This window comes from Linepithema humile, chromosome 7 (genome assembly GCF_040581485.1).
Source record: "Linepithema humile isolate Giens D197 chromosome 7, Lhum_UNIL_v1.0, whole genome shotgun sequence".
Classification (NCBI taxonomy): Eukaryota; Metazoa; Arthropoda; class Insecta; order Hymenoptera; family Formicidae; genus Linepithema; species Linepithema humile.
The window spans coordinates 9,600,646-9,619,089 of NC_090134.1; the positions used below are offsets into that span (position 1 = coordinate 9,600,646).

Genomic DNA, 18,444 nt, shown 5'->3' on the forward strand with positions numbered 1-18,444 from the left:
GCATAGTTATTAGCATAAATTTGCATCTTTGTTTATGTTAGTTTTTATTAATTTGTCGCGAAGGCGACGCGCGCCTTCTTGAAAAGTAAGCGCGACCTAGAAAGCGTGCACAGGAGCGTGTTTTTTTTTTTCGTTAGCACATCTGCATTCCCCGTTAGATCTCTCTCTCTCCCGAGATGTAAAAGGAAGTCTTCTCTCGAACGAGGAGCTGGAAGAGAGAAGTCGTCGCCGCCGCGAGGTGGCAGCGCTCTTTCCTCTCTTAAAGACATCTTTTATCGTCTCCCACTACACGTGGATTTCTCGCCTCCTGCTCACCTGATCCCACTACATCTAACTGTAAAGAATGATCTTCTGCTGCTGGCGCCAGGTTGCGTCTCTTCTTGCAGGTACCGCTGCGAGTTTCGCTCTATACGATTTCGCAGCCTTCGCGACAATAAGCGTTCGTGAATAGAGATTCACGATTTATAGGATTATCGTATAACTTCCTGAGAATAATACTTCCTAGTGATTCATCATAATATTCAGTAATTTCAAATCTTACACGAAGAAAGCTAATCTTCCAGCGTGGTCTGTGCCTTTCTTTACCGGAATCACTTCCTTTCATCATAATAATGGCTAGTTCAGCACTTTTCTCTCTTTTCGTAACTAATTAATCGAACCAAGTGATGATTGGAGCGTGGAAAATATTCAAGGAACATTACAATTTAAATAAATTATTAAATACACTACTCAAATACGAATAGTTTGGAAGACGTTGGCTTGGATTATGAGAGATTAATTTAGTATTGATGATATCAATTTTTTTCAATGTTGCGATTAAATATTTCGAAGATTTTCATTATTTTACTATTTCAGTACAAAATTGCTGAATTTTAGATTTTTAATTACTAAAATTAATACTGAATCCGGCAAAATGCTATAATATTTTATAAAATTACGAGTAAAAGGTCGAAGAGCTCGAAAATAGTGTGTAATTACCCGTTAAACTTTTAAATATTCTTAAATCAGCTGTAAAACTATGTTGGGCATACATTTGTTTTTTGGTATTTCTGGTTTTTTTGCGATTGAAACTAGTCTAAGCGATTAAGAATTGACGTTGGTGAATGTTTAGAGAATTCGACGTTCTCCAACATGCAGCCGGTATTTTACCAAAAAACTCTGCACTGTTACTTCGAGTTTTGCTGAATTGTTGAATTTGCATGTTGAGAACTAGTTAGAGCAGTGTTGCGCAGTATTGAGCGTACTAGAATTTTTTATTGCCTTCTGTGTATATAAGAAATTATTTTTGCAAAACATAGTGGTAAAGAACACTTGAAACTTACAACACAACAACTCAGAATTTGAATAAAACCTGGTAGCCAAGTTTATTGATATAACAGATAGAATTTATTCCAGCATAAATTGACAGTAAATTAGCAAAAAGTAAAGTATTACATAAGTATTATCATTAATATCAAGTAATAAAATACCGTAAGTAAAACTACGTACAGTTTTATCAAAAAGTATGCAAAACTTTCTTTAGAACGTGTACTAAGATTTATTTATTAAAAGAAGATACTCTTCTACGTAGAAGCTGTTCTGCTGTCACGAACTTTCAGTATCGAACTTTTGTTAATTATTCTATTTGTTTTGCCGTGATTTGAAATCGTCACGCTCTGTCGGCTCTATCGATTTATTTTCAATGCAAGCGCAGCTCGTAAAACTGTCTGCGGCAAAAGCTGCGATTAGATTCTCATTTTTCTGCAAGATTGTCACTCACGAAAACAACGCGTGATCATATGCTAATTCGCCATGCATTTTAACTCGTGGTGATTTCCACTCCTTCGCTTAAAACGATTATATCGGGATCGATATGCAAAAATATTCCGCTGCATTCCAATCTTGTTTTGTTGTGCAAAACTGAAGAGTTGTGCGAACATCAATAGTGGCTGATTATGTGTCGTCAGTTAATGACTGATCCTTCCTATGGTGAAAGTTCTAGAATATGAAGCGCGCAATTATGGCAAATGCGTTGTTTATGGCGAGTGTGATTTTCTGCATTGCAATCACGCTTTTCAAGCGAGTTTAGTATTATTATCTGGAAATTTGATATCAATGTTGCAAATCGCCAATTAGTGCAAACACAATTGCACTGTATAATAACAAAATACTATTTGATTATTGTGAACAAATAAAATTTTTTTAAATTTTGCAATATGTAAAATAAATTTAACACAACATGGTATAAAACATAAATAAATTTTATTTAGAATAGTTACGAAAACCTTTTAATTATTACTAACGAAAAGTAGGAGAGCGGAATAATTAGCTAGCAATCTGAAATGAAGACAGTTTATGTAGTCGCTGTTTCTTTAGCTTCATTTGAATCGCAACGAAACGGACGGTCTTTGCTGCAATCGTGATTGATGGAAACTCGCGTGTAATTACGCCAAAGGTGCGAGGAGGCGTACTCGTTCGGCGTGACGCAAAACTTTCTCGCGGCCAACGAACTTACCGCGATAACCGATAAGTAACCATCAAGGTGAAAAGGATTAGATAAATATATAGAATCCTCTGACGAGCGCGCACGTGTATTGGAAAGCACATGCGATGCTGCGGACTTATTTCGTACATTGCAAAATCATCGATCAACTTCGACAAAAGACGAATTTCTACTATACTTTATCGTTCGAATAAAAATGTAAATATTTATCATTAATTCCCGCTCTTTGTAAACTCTTCACGAATCCATAAGATAAGATATATTATGATAAAACGAGGAGATTGGAAGAGCGTCTATTATTTTTTAAAAATTCAGACTAATTGTAAAAATAAATGTATACTTTTTCTCAGTATTCTATCAATTAAATTATTTATTTTTTATATCGTACGCGTGTAATTAATAATTTTATATAAAATTATTAATTATAAAATTATGACTTAGGAAAAAGATACATTTGCAACGTTTGAGAAATTTATTTCAAAATATCAAGGCAATATAAATTATTTATGTGATACAATTATTGAGAAAATAATATAATGATTTCATAAAATGATGAAACATATTGTACTGACGTAAAACCTAAGCTCGTGGTCTCTAATACGACATCGAGCGTAACAAACAAGTTGAGTTTGTAAATTTAAAAAAAACATTAAGCAAGCAACAACGCGCATGGAAGTGTGATATTTTTTTAATCGTACATACGCCTTCTGTGCTCATAAATCATCTCCGGAGATATGGAAGTGTATAAACACGCGATGGAAATCAAACAGCTGATTAGTATGCAATAAATACAATATTATCTGCAAGAAAATCTATATTCACATATTATTTGTCTCTGATAAAAACTACTACGTTTTAGAATTCTTAAAAAATTTTTATATATCAATTGAGCAGTCGATCGATCATTCAAATGTAAATCAAACGGCGATATAACGGAAAATACATGCTAATAAAATTTTCTCGTTACAGAAGAAACTTTAAGGAAAATGTTACCATTTACTTAGTGTCTTTTTTCTAAAAATAGTTAACGAATGTTAGAAATGAATTGAACTCTATTTACAGTGAAATTTATATCATAAGCCTGGGATTTGATAAGTAATCGGAGAAATTACTGAATTGCACTGTTAAATACATATAATTCCAGGCAATAAAATTATTAAAGAGATTACAAAGGAATCACATTGAGTGATAAAAGAATTTTCGTTGTAAAAATGTCTAAACAAAGGCGTATCTGGAATACTGTGGAAAATACCTGGCGACATTAGAGACTAATTTGAATACGAGTCACGCGGATCAGCTAAATCGACCCGTGATCAGTGGACTGATGAGCCTCGTGCCGCTGCGAGGGGCTCGTTTCGGTCGAGCCAGAGAGGCTCGGCGATAAATTCTGTAACGTAATGTGGAATTTCTGGCTTTCTGACTGGCTGTCAGAGATGGCCGTGCCTGTTAACGGAGTCGTGCCTACGTAAATAGTCGCGCCCGATTGGTCTGTGAGCAGATAAACATGTTTTTTGTATAATATCGATCTCGTCGATTGCGTCGTGTAAGGACAACCGCATTTATATAAAACGGGGGAGTGTCACAGAAAACACACTGTATTTCGTGCTGCGCCTTCAGAGAAAAGAATCGCTGGTGTCATGAAGGACGAATTTAAGGTAGTGGATTATTGATTCTCATAGAAAATTAAGTCTAAGGAAAGATTTTTTCGATAAAATTTTATGGATAATGGAATGAGAGATCGCTTAGATCAATACTTTTCAAGTTGTTTTACAAACGGCCCAAACGTTTCCATGTGATTTTACTTAGAAACAGTCTGAAAAGAGAAACGTAATATTGTTAATTAGTGTATTAATTTAATGGGAGAGGAATAATATGGTATTCTATCAAGTAATGATATCTTTACGTGCCTTATCTTCTCGCATTGTGCATGCTAGTATCTCACGGGATTCGGTTGCGAGTTCTCCAGCGAGGACGAGCGTTGTCCAGGGGCGCTACCTGTTGGACAGAACAATCCGCAAAAATGTCCGTATGGCCTCTACGCCGAGCAATTGTCAGGAACAGCGTTCACCGGTGAGTAAAGTCGCGTGCTTTGCTCATTTAACCCTTTTTATTATCTCGAAGCAATATGTCTAAAAGAATACTGTTCTTTGATTTTAATCAAAGCTTAGGAAATCATAGCTTCTTTCGGATCTAACAAATTATAAATTTATTAATCCGAGTAACGTATCTTTTTAGAAATTTTAGATCGTGAAATAAATTGAAAGCTTTTCCTTGTTTTGAAAGAGATAACGTTAATTTAGATGTGAATCAAACTAAAATTAACAAACTTAGATCTGTATCGTGATTCTTTTTACTTATCACATGATATTTATCAAATCTTAATAAGTGAGAAATTGCAAGACATTACAAACACTATTTAATGAAAACAAATAATAGTTTATAAGAACACAAATCACTTTATTTAAATTTTTCTTCTCGCTATTAAATTTTTATAATTTTTATTCTTGACATAATGTATTGTGCGTTGTTATTTTCTTAGTTCCACGAAGTCAAAATAAAAGATCATGGCTTTATCGGATAAGACCGTCCGTCGTTCACAAGCCATTCAAGCCCTTCACCAGATCCTACGATCTCGATTCTTATGTAATGAACGATTGGAACAATACCTCCCCCAATCCTAATCAGGTAACTTTCAATAATATATTGAAAGACAGATTCAATTTAATAATAGTCCAACTAGAAAAATGAATCTAGATGTAGTTTTCTCCAGAGATTATTTTTTTTAATTCTTAAAAAAGTAAATTAGATCTGTGCGCTGAATCTTATTCGCACATTTGGGGTTTCAATGATTTATCTGGAGCTATTTGCTCACACTTCAGCTAAGATGGAAGACGTTCGACGTCCCGACGCGACAAGATCCCGAGGTCGACTTTGTAGAGGGTCTTCATACTCTGTGTGGCGCCGGCGATCCTAAAATACGCCAGGGCGTCGCGGTGCACGTGTATCTGTGCAACGCTTCTATGAAGGATAGGGCTTTTTACAACGCTGACGGTGACTTTCTCATCGGTAGGTGGCAGTAAGAAAGTCACTTTTCCTGAAAAACAATATACGAACGGAGAATTCCAATTGCATTTGCAGTCCCTCAGCTGGGCGCTCTGCAGCTCACCACCGAGTTCGGCAAGATGCGGTGCGAGCCGAACGAGATATGCGTTGTTCAGCAGGGAATGCGATTTTCCGTAACCGTCTTCGGTCCGTCCAGAGGTTACATCCTCGAGATCTTCGACAATCATTTTCAGTTGCCGGAATTGGGGCCGATAGGTAATTGTCGATTCGAAAAACTGAGCGTGAAGGTTGTTTTACGTTTCTTTAATTAGAAATTAAAAAAATTAAATCCGAACTCAGTTCTCTTAGTACTAATAGCAAATTACTATGCTTTTCTCAATTGTATTTAATTTTTGAGGCGGAGTTTTTTTGAAGAATAATCACGGTTCAAATGTCGTCATGAAATAATTAATTTCTTTCTATTAAAAATTCGATGAATTTAATGTTTCCTTAATGAACGAATTAATGAGCGGAGCTAACGCACAGGAGCGAACGGCCTGGCGAGTCCGAGAGACTTTCAGACGCCGGTGGCTTGGTACGAGGATCGCGAAATCGATTACAAGATCGTATGCAAATATCAAGGAAAGTTGTTTACGGCTGATCAAGGCCACAGTCCCTTCGACGTAGTCGCGTGGCATGGCAATTACGCACCTTACAAATATGATCTCGATCGATTCATGGTCATCAATTCGGTTTCCTTTGATCACTGCGTAAGTAAATATCTTCACATCACGTGTAGATATCTAAAGAAGTTCTGAAATTTAAAAAAATTCTATGTATGTGTACAATCAAAGTTCTCGTATATAAAATAAAATTTTGCACGATACGAGATGAGCGTGCTAGTAATAGAATATTTATTTCGACCGATTTGAACTTGTTCAATACAAAATTGAGGTTGCATTTCACATACGACAAAAATATATGTATATGTTGTAAATTTCTATTGTTATTTTTTGCTCGAATTTTTTGAATTCAATGATGTTTTTGAATGAATAATTCAACATTTCCGTAGGATCCATCCATCTTCACCGTGCTGACATGCCCTACTAACAAGCCTGGAACCGCGGCGGCCGATTTCGTGATCTTTCCACCCCGATGGTCCGTGCAGGAACACACTTTCCGGCCGCCTTACTATCATCGTAAGTACAATAGAAAGTATATTCTTTTTGCGCTCATGCGCGCACGCGTCGATGATTAAACTAAACAAGGCTTTGGCATGCTCATTATAATTCTTTTAAGCACAAATGTGATGTTAATTTAAAAAGTCTGAAATTATTGTCGCGACTGCCATAATTTTCAATATTTTGCTTAAACTTAAACAAAATGCAATGAATAATATTTTGCATTATAAAAACATAGAAAAATTAGACGTTAGAAACATTTTAATCTTTCTGAGACGTTCTTTAAATTCTTGTGTCACTACATAATTGCTGTATAACGCATTTACCAGACACGATGTATCCCCGCGAAATGGCGAAACGTCCGGCTTTTTTCCTCTCACCGGTCTCGAGGGTCGATTATACGCGGTAGGAGATCGAGCGAGCGTTCTGTCGAACTTAACTCGGTAACGTCTTCGTTCCGGAAGAGCGCCCTGGGAAATTGTGCAACCAAGTTAGCTCGGAGAGAAAACTCGAAATTTTTCCCGTCGACCGGTCGCACAATGTTTCTTTCACCGGTAGGTCGTTTCACCGGCGATCCCGATCCGATCGATTACGAGACGAGGACGAGGCCACTTTCGTTCGATGTCGCGGTCGTCTTCGTCGTTGTGTGTTGTGTTTCGCTGTATTATTGCGCTCTTGTCGGGAAAGTTCGTTGCGTGCAAAGAGAAAGACGCGTAAGCACGATGCTCGCCGACGAGAACGCATCCTTACGAGTTAAGTAATTGGAAGCTACGCGACGACCGGCCGCTATCAAAGTCGTGAATGTTGCTTGTCCCGTTGTGCAGAAATTACACGCACACGCGTGCCAAATTATAGGATCGATCGAGGTAACTGTGACAGTGGCCTAGACGCGCGATAGTATTTTCTAGTCGTAAAATTAATGTTCATTATCGGGGATTTCGTCGAAAGCCGACAACGACGACGCTTCGATTAATAGCTACCACATACTTATAAGGAGAAAGTAATTATCATTTTTTTTGTTCTCTCAGCAAACACCTTAAGCAAATACATGTTTATACGATCAGTGAAAAATTCATGCATTAATCTTCGCGGAATTAGTGAAAGATGATTACGAAAAGCTGATTAGAAATTACATCGTTGTGAAACATTACAATTTTACTGTCATAGCAGATAGTTTATGAAATAAATTAAGAGTGAAATCAATAAATTACGCCAAATGAATAAATTGTAACCGATAAGATAATTTTCTATTCAATAGCGACTTTAATTTTATGACTACAGATTTTTAACTCCGATTAGTTTTTATTTCTTGAACTTTGCTTTCTTTTTTTCTGAGAATTGAAATTTTTCTTTTCTAGAAGATGTGTTGCATTGATATTTGCAGTTTTGCTTCGCTAATATCAAACTGCGCAATACGCACAATGCGTATCTCAAAATACATTCGAACGTTAGTAAGAGTAGTCGCCTGCTTTCTCTGAGATTTGATAACCGGTATAGCGGCGCGTTCAATGCGGGCTATTCTCCACGTTAATGAATAAGTCGACAGCGCGTGGAGAGCGATAATATGCAAAACGTGCGGGATTTCCATTGCAGATCCCCCCGGTGCGTTTCATTGCGCGATCGTGATTCGACATGACGTGTTATGCGTTCGGCTCGCATGCCGACTTGTCGATGATGATATCAATAACGAAAATCAACGTTGATAATTTAATATAAATGATTCATTCGGCATCCATTTGCAAGCACACCGAGTGTTATGCGTTTCGCGAGGATTTCTATTTCAAATATTGAAATACTTATCAAATATTTAATATTTATGAAATTAAATCGTTTATCGACAATTTAGAACTTTATTATCTTTTTATTTAATAACATGCAAATATTTATTTAGTTTAATTTGCATAATCAACGCAGTAATAAAATTCAATAGTGGTGTTTTGAAGTCAATCAATTAAAATAATTTATTCCGAAGGAAATGGAGCGTATAATGTGTTAGCTTTGAAGTATCATATGATGTACTATTTTATTTTATTTTTAGTTTCTTTTTTTGTGTTTTTACACACCGTATATAATTTACGTTATAGCAGTATTATTTTTGCGTCGAGAATAATTTATGCAGTCGATTAGTTTTCTTCAGCGAACTGTATGTATAAAATTCATGTAATATAGTGAATATTGAGGAAAATAGAGAGGGTCCTAAAAACTTTCGCTGTTCGATCTTCAGGAAATTGCATGAGCGAGTTTATGGGGCTGATAAGGGGTCGTTACGAGGCAAAGGAGGACGGTTTCTCCGCCGGTGGTGCATCGCTGCACTCTGTCATGACTCCGCACGGTCCTGACAGACAGTGTTTCGAGGCCGCGTCCAATAACGAGCTGGTGCCAGAACGGATCGCTGACGGTACGCAGGCATTCATGTTCGAGACCTCATACAGCATGGCCGTGACAGAATGGGCCGCTAAGCTGTGCAACAAACTGGACGACAATTACCACGGATGCTGGCAGGGTCTACGCAAGCACTTTAATCCCACCGATTAGCCGGTCAGAAATTGCTTACAATTAGTACGTTTACGTTGATACATTCAAGATTGATTCAAGATCGTCTTTGAGACTTACTTTCGTTTAACTCCCCCCAATGTGTTGAAGCTACTAAGGCCATTATCTTTAGATGACACGTATTTTAGCGTCGACTATACGTCTTCATCAAGAAAAGAAAAAAATGTATTTTTGATGACCGATGAAAAGTGAAAAGGCAGGAAAGAGCCTCTTTCTTTTCACCGGTTTATTTTCCCTTTCACTGGCGACTGTGTGTTTGAAAGAGATAACACGCCGGAGTCTTTTAAACACTTTTCTTCCATTGGTATTTTAATATCTTTTCCGTCGAGGTGGTACCGCGCGCAATGCGATCTTTCTCTTCCGACCGTCAAGAAACTTCTACAGCGTATCGCGTCCGAGAGATATCGTGCAAAACTGCAAAAGTTATCTGGTGCGTGCAGTTGGGACTATGAATTCGCTATATCGACATCACGTTCGCACGTAGAATGTTGCTGGGTGCAAGGAACTTTTAATAACATCTACCTTCTACCGAGCTTATCACGACTTTCGTAATCAATGCGATGCGTGATTCGACGAAAATGTGTTAGATAAAGATGCAGTATTACACGATGTTTCGAAACCGTTGCATAGCGAGGCGAATTGTATCGAATTCATTTGAAATCTTAAATACGACGTTATCGTTAATTACTTCGATTAAATGCAATTTCTCTATTAAACTGATAGGATATGTTTAATTACTGAATAATGAAATTTTTGTTATTCCACAAGTTCATCGAGAACCAAAATATTGTATACAATAATCTATAAGATTTGTTTTTAAATTACAACAGGTTTCGTAATTATAAACAACGTCATGTGGCAATATTGTAGCATAGCTTGCAATAGAATAAATTTCATCCTATCTGAGATCTGACGTTTGCATAAATGTTTATGAAATCGTTTCTTCGATTGAGAATATAAACAGGAATCATGTAATTTTTTATGTCGCAACATGTGCGATAAATTTGTTATTTAAATGTTCGTTTGATACGTTTTTTAGGGGCTGAGGTGTCTGGTGGCGTTTCTTTGGTTTTTTGAAAAATAAAAATATTTATAAAATAGGAAGTGACAATTTTCTTCTCTCATTTCAGTTTATCTCACTTTTAATTCCTGCAGTTTCAAGCTTATCAATTTTAAAATTTTTTATCTTGATTCTTTATCTTATCGGAATTTCAGGAAATTTATCTATGCTCTATAATTAATTAAATAAAACAATAAAAGAAAATATACTCACTGTCGAGAAAAAGGATCGATATTTCGATGTACAACTTTTTTCCTTTGTCTTCTTTTTGATTTATAATCGTGTCGCAATTTTTCGCTTACGCGCTGACTGACTCAGATGACTTGAGTCATCGATGATCCGCCTTGTAGAGACCGTTCTTGTCGACGATAAGCGACGTAAGCAGTACCTGTCAGTTCCAGCAGAGCTTTCCTCGCGTCAACACGCAGCTGACCTCATATCCGATGAAAATAATCGTCGCTGTTTGTGTCGCGTGACTTTTGCGTTGTTTCGATTCACGACGGAGCATGTAAATCGGTGCGTAAGATGTCATTCAGTACTGTGAGTGCCTGAGTTGCCGTCGAGACTCGGTGTAGTTGACATGTTGAGGTCAGTGACATGTGTAACCTATCGAATGTCATGTATTGTTAAGTAACGCATAACCTAAAGATGCGTAAGACATTCCGCAGCTTCTTCGTCGTTGTCGTCCTATGTCTCTTGACAGGACGTGCCATAGCCTCGGATTGCTATCCGAATTATTGTCAGAAATTGGTAAGTGTCTTATCACTGCAGATTGTCGATTCACAGGTATTTTGACAGTATGTCATTGGATGTATAACACGCGTCTGTCCCGAGAAAATTACACACCTTTTCCACTCATTTACTCTTCAATGAAATTAGATTAATTCTAAACGGAAAATAAATTGTAAAAATAATTTTTTTGTATCTTACCTTAAGGTTCTGCAGTGTAGGGTTTTTAATGCTGTATGTTATTTTTGAAACAACGTGTATATTTTGTAAAAGGAATATATACAGCAGTGTTTTATATGATTCTGAAAAATATTATTTAGTTAATTATTAAATTATAAATTCGATTGTGAACAAATAGATAATAAATGGCGAATAACTCTTGCATTATGTAAGCTGATAATAAATTCTAAAATAAAAATTTATCTTCTGTCGTCATTCGAACAGCACAATCTTCTTTTTCCTTGAATTGATTATTAGTATTACATGCTGATACACGTGCAGTTCTTTGTAATAATTTTATAAATAATAATTTTCTAATAATTTTATTATTGTTCTATAATAATTTTATTTTTATTTTGTTTTCTGCTTTATTTAGACTGACCCACCAACATCGGGTTATTCATGCTTACTTACAACGCCAGTAAAAAAGGGGGAAGGTAGGAATCGATAGTTCAATTTAACAAAGAGATTTTTATGATGTCATAAAAACTCATTGACTAATAAATAATTTTATAGATTGCGCGAAGCAAAAATTTGATAATGTCAAGTTATCGAAAGATAACGCCGCAACTTTCACATTGTATGTATATGTAACAAACTTCGAGGAACAAATAAAAGCAACTGCATTTAATTTATCGATCTCAGACATCAGTTTTAATAGTAAGGATATATTAGACAAATATTTGATGAAATATTTTCACAATTGCTTTGTCGTGCATTAAAATATTTATTTAAAATTAGGTTTAACCATGCGTTATCAAGAGATCGCTAACAAAAACGAGAATGCGTGTAGACACATAGAACTGTATGGAAATTCCAGTCATCCCGCGCCTAAAGATTTGTACGTCTCGTGTCCGTTTAACGACGCTACGTACGAAGGTGCCTCGTATCGCTTGGAGTGTCTCGTAATCGGAAAAAATTACGTGTATACCAAGAAATATATTTTTTACGTGCCGTGGCACAGATTTATCGGTGAGTTTTTTTTCGCACGTAGCTGCTTTATCGCGTTGTTCTCATTGTCACTATCTGTGAATCTTTCAGAGAATGGTGTCGACGTTAAAACGTATACGCCTTTTGTATATGTTGATGTATCGGATTCCTCGAATCTGGTGTTAAACGTACAACAGCTTCCATCGAGATATAATGTAACAGAGTACAAAGTGTGGTTGATTAAAAATGACACACAGTTAACAATTAGTACAATCATTCCCGCGGATAAAAGTGGGAGTCATGTTCAGTATAACTTTTCCCTACCCGATGGCATTTATTATGTCAAAGTCGCGGCTTTACATCGCGAATGCGGCGAACATGGATGCGCGAACAGCACGACGCCGTTTATACACATAAGTAAATATAATCGTTTAACATGTGTCTATATATATATTTTTTTTACTTTAAAAGCAACTTTTTAAACGCCGTTATTTTCGCATTCCCAGACCGAGTGTCCAATCGATTGCTGATTATGATAATCAGTTTGATATGGATACCACCTGTTGTAGTGTTCGCGCTGTATCATGCGTTTAAGGTTTACAGAAAGAAGGGTGAGGATTTTTTCTCCGCAAATATCGAATTAAATTTAAACTCGTATCTCGACAAGTAATTCTTTTACACGATTTGTTACAGTCTTGAAGAGAATGGCGATGAGGCCGAATTGTTTGCTGATATACTCTCCGACGCATCCGGCGCACGTAAATGTAATGGGAGAGTTGGCAAAGTATCTGCGATGCTGCAACATCAATGCCATGATAGATATGTTCGATATCGCGAAGACCGCCAGCAAGGTGAGTAATTAATTGAATTATGCTTACGATATTATCGCGGTAATTGCCTTTAAAATAAATCACGAATTAATTACGTTTAATTAACCTAATTAGTGAATTTATACGGGCGAAAGCGTGGCGCAATTTAACAAGATAACTCTGTTACCGTAGGATCCAGGTCTCTGGTGCAATACTGCGTTTCAGACCGCGGATGTTGTGCTCGTCGCGACGTCCCCGCCGACGTCCGCGAAATCCGACACGACGATTATTTATCGAAACGTGGACAATCACCTGTTGCGACTGCTCAAGGAGAACTATCCGCAGAGGAATAAGAGGTATTACGCGATACATCTGCCGTATTGCAAGTCGGATCACATACCGGAGGAAGCGCGGCTTTTCAAAAAATTCCACATGCCCGAGGAACTGACGAAGCTCGTAAAGACGATTTACGGTATTGGCTGTCTGCAATACTTCGCAGCGTCGGACGGAGAGTTCTTGGAGAGCATTAAATTTGCCACAATAATGTTTGAGGACGAGCCGAGCGCGACGAAAAATATCGAAGAGACCGGTAAGTAGCATTGTTTTTTGTTTTTTTTTTTGGTCCGATATTTGATTTTATTATCGTAACAATAGCTTTGCTCTCTCTTCGGATTTTTTTACATGTATTTTCTTAATTGTTGTATTTAAACGAAATCTACTTTCTTTTTGCACATTTTATTTGTTGCATTCACTAAGGTTAAAGTCAAAGCTGCAAAATTATTATTACTATATTAATAATTTTACATCTGTCTGAACTTTCTTCAGACGATTTATTACCGGCGATCGTCATACAAGAGAGTAAAGATTGCGATGCCGATCGGCCGATAAAAAATACTTCGCGATGTCCCGACACACCGGATTGCGACGTCATACCGCAGTCTTTCACGACAAACATCGACGAGTTGAACCTGCTCGGTGAGATTGGCGAGGGAAAGTCCTTCGGCTTCAATTCCGCGAGGAATGACTGCGAGTTTCGCATTGATAAGTTAAACTTATGATTTTTTTTACGTTGTGCAAGAATAGTTCGTAAGATATTTCTAGAAAGTTTTAATTTAAGTTTTCTATACCGAAATTAATTGCATGTGCGAGATGAAGTGATATGAATAAAAAATATTTCATAAGTTTTATTAACTCGTATCAAATGGGGATTTACGTCGAACCCACTTTTACATCCTTTAAATCCAAATCATATTCTTTTTTATTAAAATATTACACTGCAGCCTGATGAAAAAATTCTCGCACTATATTTCTCATAGATCGCCTTATACTAAGTCCGCATAAAAATTTATCACAACACCTAACGATGATAAAATCAAAAATTGTTCCTTCTCATCCTCACTTTCTCTTTTTTTTTTCTTACTAACTTTTTTCTTTTCACTTTTCCTCATCTTTGGAAAGATTATTATTACAATGACACAAACGCTGCTGAAAATCAGGTAAGAGTAATACAATTAAATACAATATTCCATTGTGGAAGCATCTTTTTATATGTTTTGTAATATATTAATTACAAGAAAATAACATGGCACAAATGTAATTAATCAGTTTGCAACGCGCATACTACATATCGTTGTCGTTAACGCGTCGAAGAGTAACAAAAAAAAGTTAAACGTGGTATAAGGTTGAAATCATACGCAGTTGTAAAAACTCGTACGACAAATAACTAGGCTAATCGTGTGGAATGTGTTGCATTTTATACATAAATACAAAAGGGACGATTTTGTTCACGGTGAAACACGGCAAAACAGTCTTCGTCTTCAGATATGATGTCGTACTAACCGGAAGCTCACGCACGCGTCTCGCAAATTATTATTCATACACTTCGCTCATATCATTTCGACGTGCGATCAGCGGTATTGTATCGAAAGCCACAAAAGCTAGTGCGACAATAGAAAGTATCTCGTTTCAAAGTAAGCGTGATGATGATTAAGTTTCAAATCGATAGTGCCGTGAACAGGGCGTCCTATCTGTCGCACAACTTCGCGGAAATTTATCAAGAAAGATTTGACAGAAGATTATTTTAAACATTTTAATTATTTTAATTTAAATTATTAGATATTTCAGTAATATAATCTCAAATTAAGTTAAAGCTAAAATCTATTTTACAAATATTTCGTTATTCATTAAAGCTTAATTTAATGAGATAAAAATTATTAGTAATAATTAGGAAATAATTTAGTCTTTGTAATTTAGGACACTCTGTACGCAGCATTCGTAAATTCTAAGCTTGTCGTTCTCAATGAGCAACACTAACTTCATCACAGTTGCATAGTGTGACATACAGATTTTAAAATGCTGATTGGAAAACTTTGATGTGGTCTTTTCTTCCAGAAATCGCACGGATGATTATAATGCATAAGTATTATTATTAATAGTAATAAAAGCGGTCTTATCAATAGTGATCAACAGTCGTACGACTTTAAGTACATAAAAATAGGACAAATTAGTTACTAATTTATATTTGGTATAGTGATCGCTTCGCGCGATATAGTTTGCTCTTGATTTTCTACAGAGCGTTTCGTTCATTCGGTCATCTCAAAAATTGTTTCTGCGTATTTCTTCAATTCGCAGCTGACAATTAGTCAACTTCGCAAAATTTATACTCGCTGCTGCAAAGAGTCAGCTTCAGCAAATCTGCATCCATTCAGCACATTTTCATTTTTACTTCATCATTGTCATTTTCCGCAATTTGTGCAAAATACCGCCCGTAAAAATGGCGCTCAGTATCCCATTCGAATCATTCGTTTCCAATCGCTCGCTCACAGTTTTCTTTCTCTTTCATTCTCTTGTTAAATAAATATTCACCTCTCTCGCACAATTCTTCAATCGTCATTCACTCCATCATGCAGCTTTTCTTCCATTTGTCATGATAACGAAAACACGCCGAGACTCAGACAAGTGGCATGTTACGTCATTTTTTAAATTTTCTCATTTGTCAAAGACTCGCTGCGAGATTACATTGCTCAGTTCGTCACGTTATTGTCGCTCTTGTCGTCATCCATGCTGTTGAATACCAGGAGGTCCTCCGTCTCCGTAGATTTCCTTCCCTGCATGTCGATATAGGACTGAGGACGTTCGTTAGGTGGTGTCCTCAAATCGTTCTCGCTATTGCTTGTCACACTGACGTTCCTCAGCTTTATAGGACTCTCGTAGTGGTTGGCGTTCAGGCTCTCGGGTCGGTCGTTCACGTAGGGCGACTTCACGGGTTCTTCGGGGAAGGACGCTACAGTCGGTTGCCAGAACGCCTGCAACTTGTCTACCTTGTCGCACTTGGTGACCGGCTCGGAGGAAATCCGGCCCAGATAGTTGACGATGTCTGTCTTCACGGTATTGGCGGTACCGTTGCTCAATTGATCGTTGCCAGTATCTAAAAGAATTTCGACAATTTCAATACAAATCGAATTATTTCAAAATTAATTAAATATTATAAGTGTTTTAATATTTTTCATTGCGTTATACAGCATTATATTATTAACACAGATTATTGAAAATAATTGATTTATAAAATTTTAAAATATCTAATATCTTGCACGCCATCGAATCGATTTATTCCACTTACCATTCGGACTATCTAAGACTTGCAGGGACGCGAAATAGGCCTGATTGTGGACGGTTCGTGGATTAAGATCGAGATATTCGACGCCATCCTCCAGCATGCGTTCCCAATGCATAGTCAGTTCCTTGAAGGACGGTCGCATGGCAGGCTCTTGGTGCCAACAGGACACCATCAGTTTATATCTGAAAAAAAAAAAATATTTTACAGTATAACCCAGTCTAGATTTCCCTAGAAGTTGTAAACATAAAAAAGTGACTCTGATTTTCTGTCTGCGGAAGAAGAATGTGACTTGTAAAATGAAAGAATGTACTTTTACGACGAGCTTTACGAGCCAAGGAGGTTAACCTAGTTTATTTTACTGGCATTTTTCCAGTGTCATAGTTTCATCAATGATAATTGAAAATATCGCGCGTACGCTACTGTTTGAAAGCTTAATCATCTCTGTGTGAATTATTTTTAGCCGTCTTATCATACGTATTGCTAATTTAGTAATACATGAGGTTGATAATATACGGTGATCTAATCTTCGCGAAGATAAATATTTCATATGTGACATTAAGTCACGCTACTGTGTGATCAAGAACTCTCTTTGATAATAATTGCGCAACGAGTCGCTCGTAATTATGAATATCATATGACATATGATGGTCGCACGCACTTGATTTTATCAGCGTCAGTTTGCTGCAAGTTAACGCGTATGCTAATTACAACCAGTCCGGAAAAGCTCTGTTTAAAAAAAATATGAATTTGTCGAGAGACGTAGCATAACTTTTTAAAAGATAATTGCAAAAGACAAGCATGGAATACAACTGTTATATATTTGAAAGGCAATTTAGATAAAATTAACTTTTCTATAAATGCATTTGGCAATAATCTTTAGAGGGATACTTAAAAAAAGATGACGCGATTGTCGAGCACTCACAGCTGTTGCGAACAGTTGGGCGGCTTCTCCATACGGTAGCCGGCCTTCAGTAGATTGTAGAGATTATGTACGTCCACTCCAGGGTACGGCGAGGCTCCTAACGTGACCAACTCCCACAGGAGCACGCCGAAGCTCCAAACGTCCGATTTGCTGGTGTACACATGGTCGGCCAGGGATTCCGGCGCCATCCATTTTACGGGCACTGCGGGCAGCAATCGTAAAACCTTGAATAACGCGCAAAGTAGTACGAGTCGGGCTTGCGCGAGTCATTAAAAGTGTTTTTCCCGCGAATCCGCCGAGAGAGAGAGTTACGAGCGGATTACTTCGTCGCGGTTAAATTAGGGTCGTTGGTATCAAACTAAACTGCTGAAAAAAAAGCATTATTTGCGACTTGCAAAGTCGCATTTAATTCTCTTTTAAAAAATTACTTTTAGTGCTGCACTGTTCCGATAAATTGCAAGCTTTGTAATTGTGTAAGATTTGTAATTAATTTTTATCTATTATTAAACAAATACTGAAACAAAAACATGAAATTATTAAGTTATTATCGAATTATTATTATATCGATAGTGATAATTCAGCAATAATAATGTAAAAAAGTCTGCAAATTTTGAATTGAATAGAGTGTTAAATTAAGTGGATGATTATCTACTAATTAATACTATTAATTGGTGAATCAATCTCACCTCGTCCTTTGCTTCTCTTTAAATACGCGTCGTCCTCGTACACATCGCGAGTTAGACCAAAGTCCGAGATCTTGCAGACCTTGCCAGTTGCGAGCAAAACATTTCTCGCAGCGAGATCTCGATGCACCAACTGCAGTGCGGAGGAAACTTTGATTAATTGCTAATGACTTGACCGAGTTGAGACATTTCTTAACTTTTCCGTCCGCAGAAATGCA

At 36.9% G+C, this 18,444-nt stretch overlaps 3 protein-coding genes across 8 annotated transcripts in view; 2 read left to right on the forward strand and 1 right to left on the reverse strand.

Annotated features, from left to right (window-relative positions):
• The first annotated feature begins 4,011 nt into the window (after window positions 1-4,011).
• Window positions 4,012-10,358, forward strand: hgo (homogentisate 1,2-dioxygenase). The gene is made up of 8 exons (XM_012360840.2): window positions 4,012-4,137; window positions 4,417-4,552; window positions 5,022-5,167; window positions 5,362-5,548; window positions 5,621-5,800; window positions 6,071-6,294; window positions 6,597-6,723; window positions 8,930-10,358. Exons 1-8 carry the CDS (start codon window positions 4,120-4,122, stop codon window positions 9,238-9,240), a joined length of 1,329 nt encoding a protein of 442 aa, XP_012216263.2. The 5' UTR covers window positions 4,012-4,119; the 3' UTR covers window positions 9,241-10,358.
• Window positions 10,359-10,484: 126 nt separating this feature from the next.
• LOC105668447 (uncharacterized) lies at window positions 10,485-14,192 on the forward strand. 2 transcript variants are annotated; one of them, XM_012360838.2, is made up of 9 exons: window positions 10,485-11,068; window positions 11,643-11,703; window positions 11,783-11,926; window positions 12,008-12,238; window positions 12,308-12,613; window positions 12,703-12,807; window positions 12,890-13,047; window positions 13,198-13,594; window positions 13,831-14,192. In XM_012360838.2, exons 1-9 carry the CDS (start codon window positions 10,967-10,969, stop codon window positions 14,061-14,063), a joined length of 1,737 nt encoding a protein of 578 aa, XP_012216261.2. In that variant the 5' UTR covers window positions 10,485-10,966; the 3' UTR covers window positions 14,064-14,192. The 2 variants fall into 2 exon arrangements, with proteins under 2 accessions (XP_012216261.2, XP_012216262.2); XM_012360839.2 differs by lacking the exon at window positions 11,783-11,926.
• Window positions 14,193-14,528: 336 nt separating this feature from the next.
• Window positions 14,529-18,444, reverse strand: part of Ret (Ret oncogene) — a 53,254-nt gene continuing 49,338 nt past the window's right edge. For all 5 annotated transcript variants that reach the window (XM_067359089.1, XM_067359090.1, XM_067359092.1 and 2 more), the window contains 4 exons: window positions 18,230-18,359; window positions 17,544-17,745; window positions 16,625-16,803; window positions 14,529-16,432 (listed from right to left, as the gene is read on the reverse strand). In XM_067359089.1, the coding sequence (XP_067215190.1) occupies window positions 16,029-16,432; window positions 16,625-16,803; window positions 17,544-17,745; window positions 18,230-18,359 (915 nt within the window). In that variant the 3' untranslated portion in view covers window positions 14,529-16,028. The remainder of the gene's footprint in view (window positions 16,433-16,624; window positions 16,804-17,543; window positions 17,746-18,229; window positions 18,360-18,444) is intronic.